The sequence below is a fragment of the Eimeria mitis genome, genomic scaffold (assembly GCF_000499745.2).
Source record: "Eimeria mitis Houghton genomic scaffold, Emh_scaff1248, whole genome shotgun sequence".
Lineage (NCBI taxonomy): Eukaryota > Apicomplexa > Conoidasida > Eucoccidiorida > Eimeriidae > Eimeria > Eimeria mitis.
The window spans coordinates 5,706-6,372 of record NW_013568428.1 but is presented as its reverse complement, the minus strand read 5'-3'; the positions used below and the strand labels follow the sequence as shown (position 1 = coordinate 6,372).

Here is a 667-nt window from a genome sequence, read left to right as displayed (position 1 = left end):
GCTGCACCTGTTGCTGCTGCTGCTGCGGCTCGTGGGGTGTCCGCTGCCGCTGCTGCTGCTGCTGCTGCTGCTGTTGCTGCTGTCTAAGCAGCAACTACAGTCGCTGCTGCAGCAGAAGCAACTGCAGCAGCAGCAGCAAGCTGCTTCTTTGCTGCTGCAGCAGCAGCAATCCCCTGGGCTGCTGCTGCAGGAGCTACCTCTCAAGACAGGGCTCATCGCTGCTGCTGCTGCTGCTGCTGCTGCTGTTGCTGTGAAGGAGTTAGCTGCTGCTGCTGCTGCTGCTGCTGCTGCGTCAGCTGCTGGTGTTGCTGCTGCAGCGGGTGCTGCCGCTGCAGCAGCAGCTGCTGCTGCTGCTGTTACTCCTTGCAGCACAAAACCTGTGCTAGCTGCACCTTCAGTGCATGCGAAGTTCCTGCTGCTGCTGCTGCTGTTGCTGCTGCTGCTGCTGTTGCTGCTGCTGCTGTTGTTGCTGCTGCTGCTGCTTCTGCCTCCTCATTAGCTGCAGCAGCCTTTTGTTTTGCTGTGCTGCTTGCTGCATCTCTGTCTAGCGCAGCCGACGACGGTTGCTGCTGCTGCTGCTGCTGCTGCTGTTGCTGCTGCTGTTGCTGCTGCTGTTGCTGCTGCTGTCGTCCCCTTTGGTTAGCCTCAGAATGTTATATATTGTATT

General features: G+C 58.9%; 1 protein-coding gene across 1 annotated transcript in view; it reads right to left on the bottom strand.

The window, feature by feature from the left end:
* EMH_0032880 (uncharacterized protein) overlaps positions 1-667 on the bottom strand; it is a gene marked incomplete at both ends in the record, with an annotated part of 4,178 nt that overhangs the window by 2,032 nt on the left and 1,479 nt on the right. Inside the window, 3 exons of the mRNA XM_013494682.1 lie at positions 8-83; positions 198-359; positions 559-667. Coding sequence (XP_013350136.1) covers positions 8-83; positions 198-359; positions 559-667 — 347 coding nt within the window. The remainder of the gene's footprint in view (positions 1-7; positions 84-197; positions 360-558) is intronic.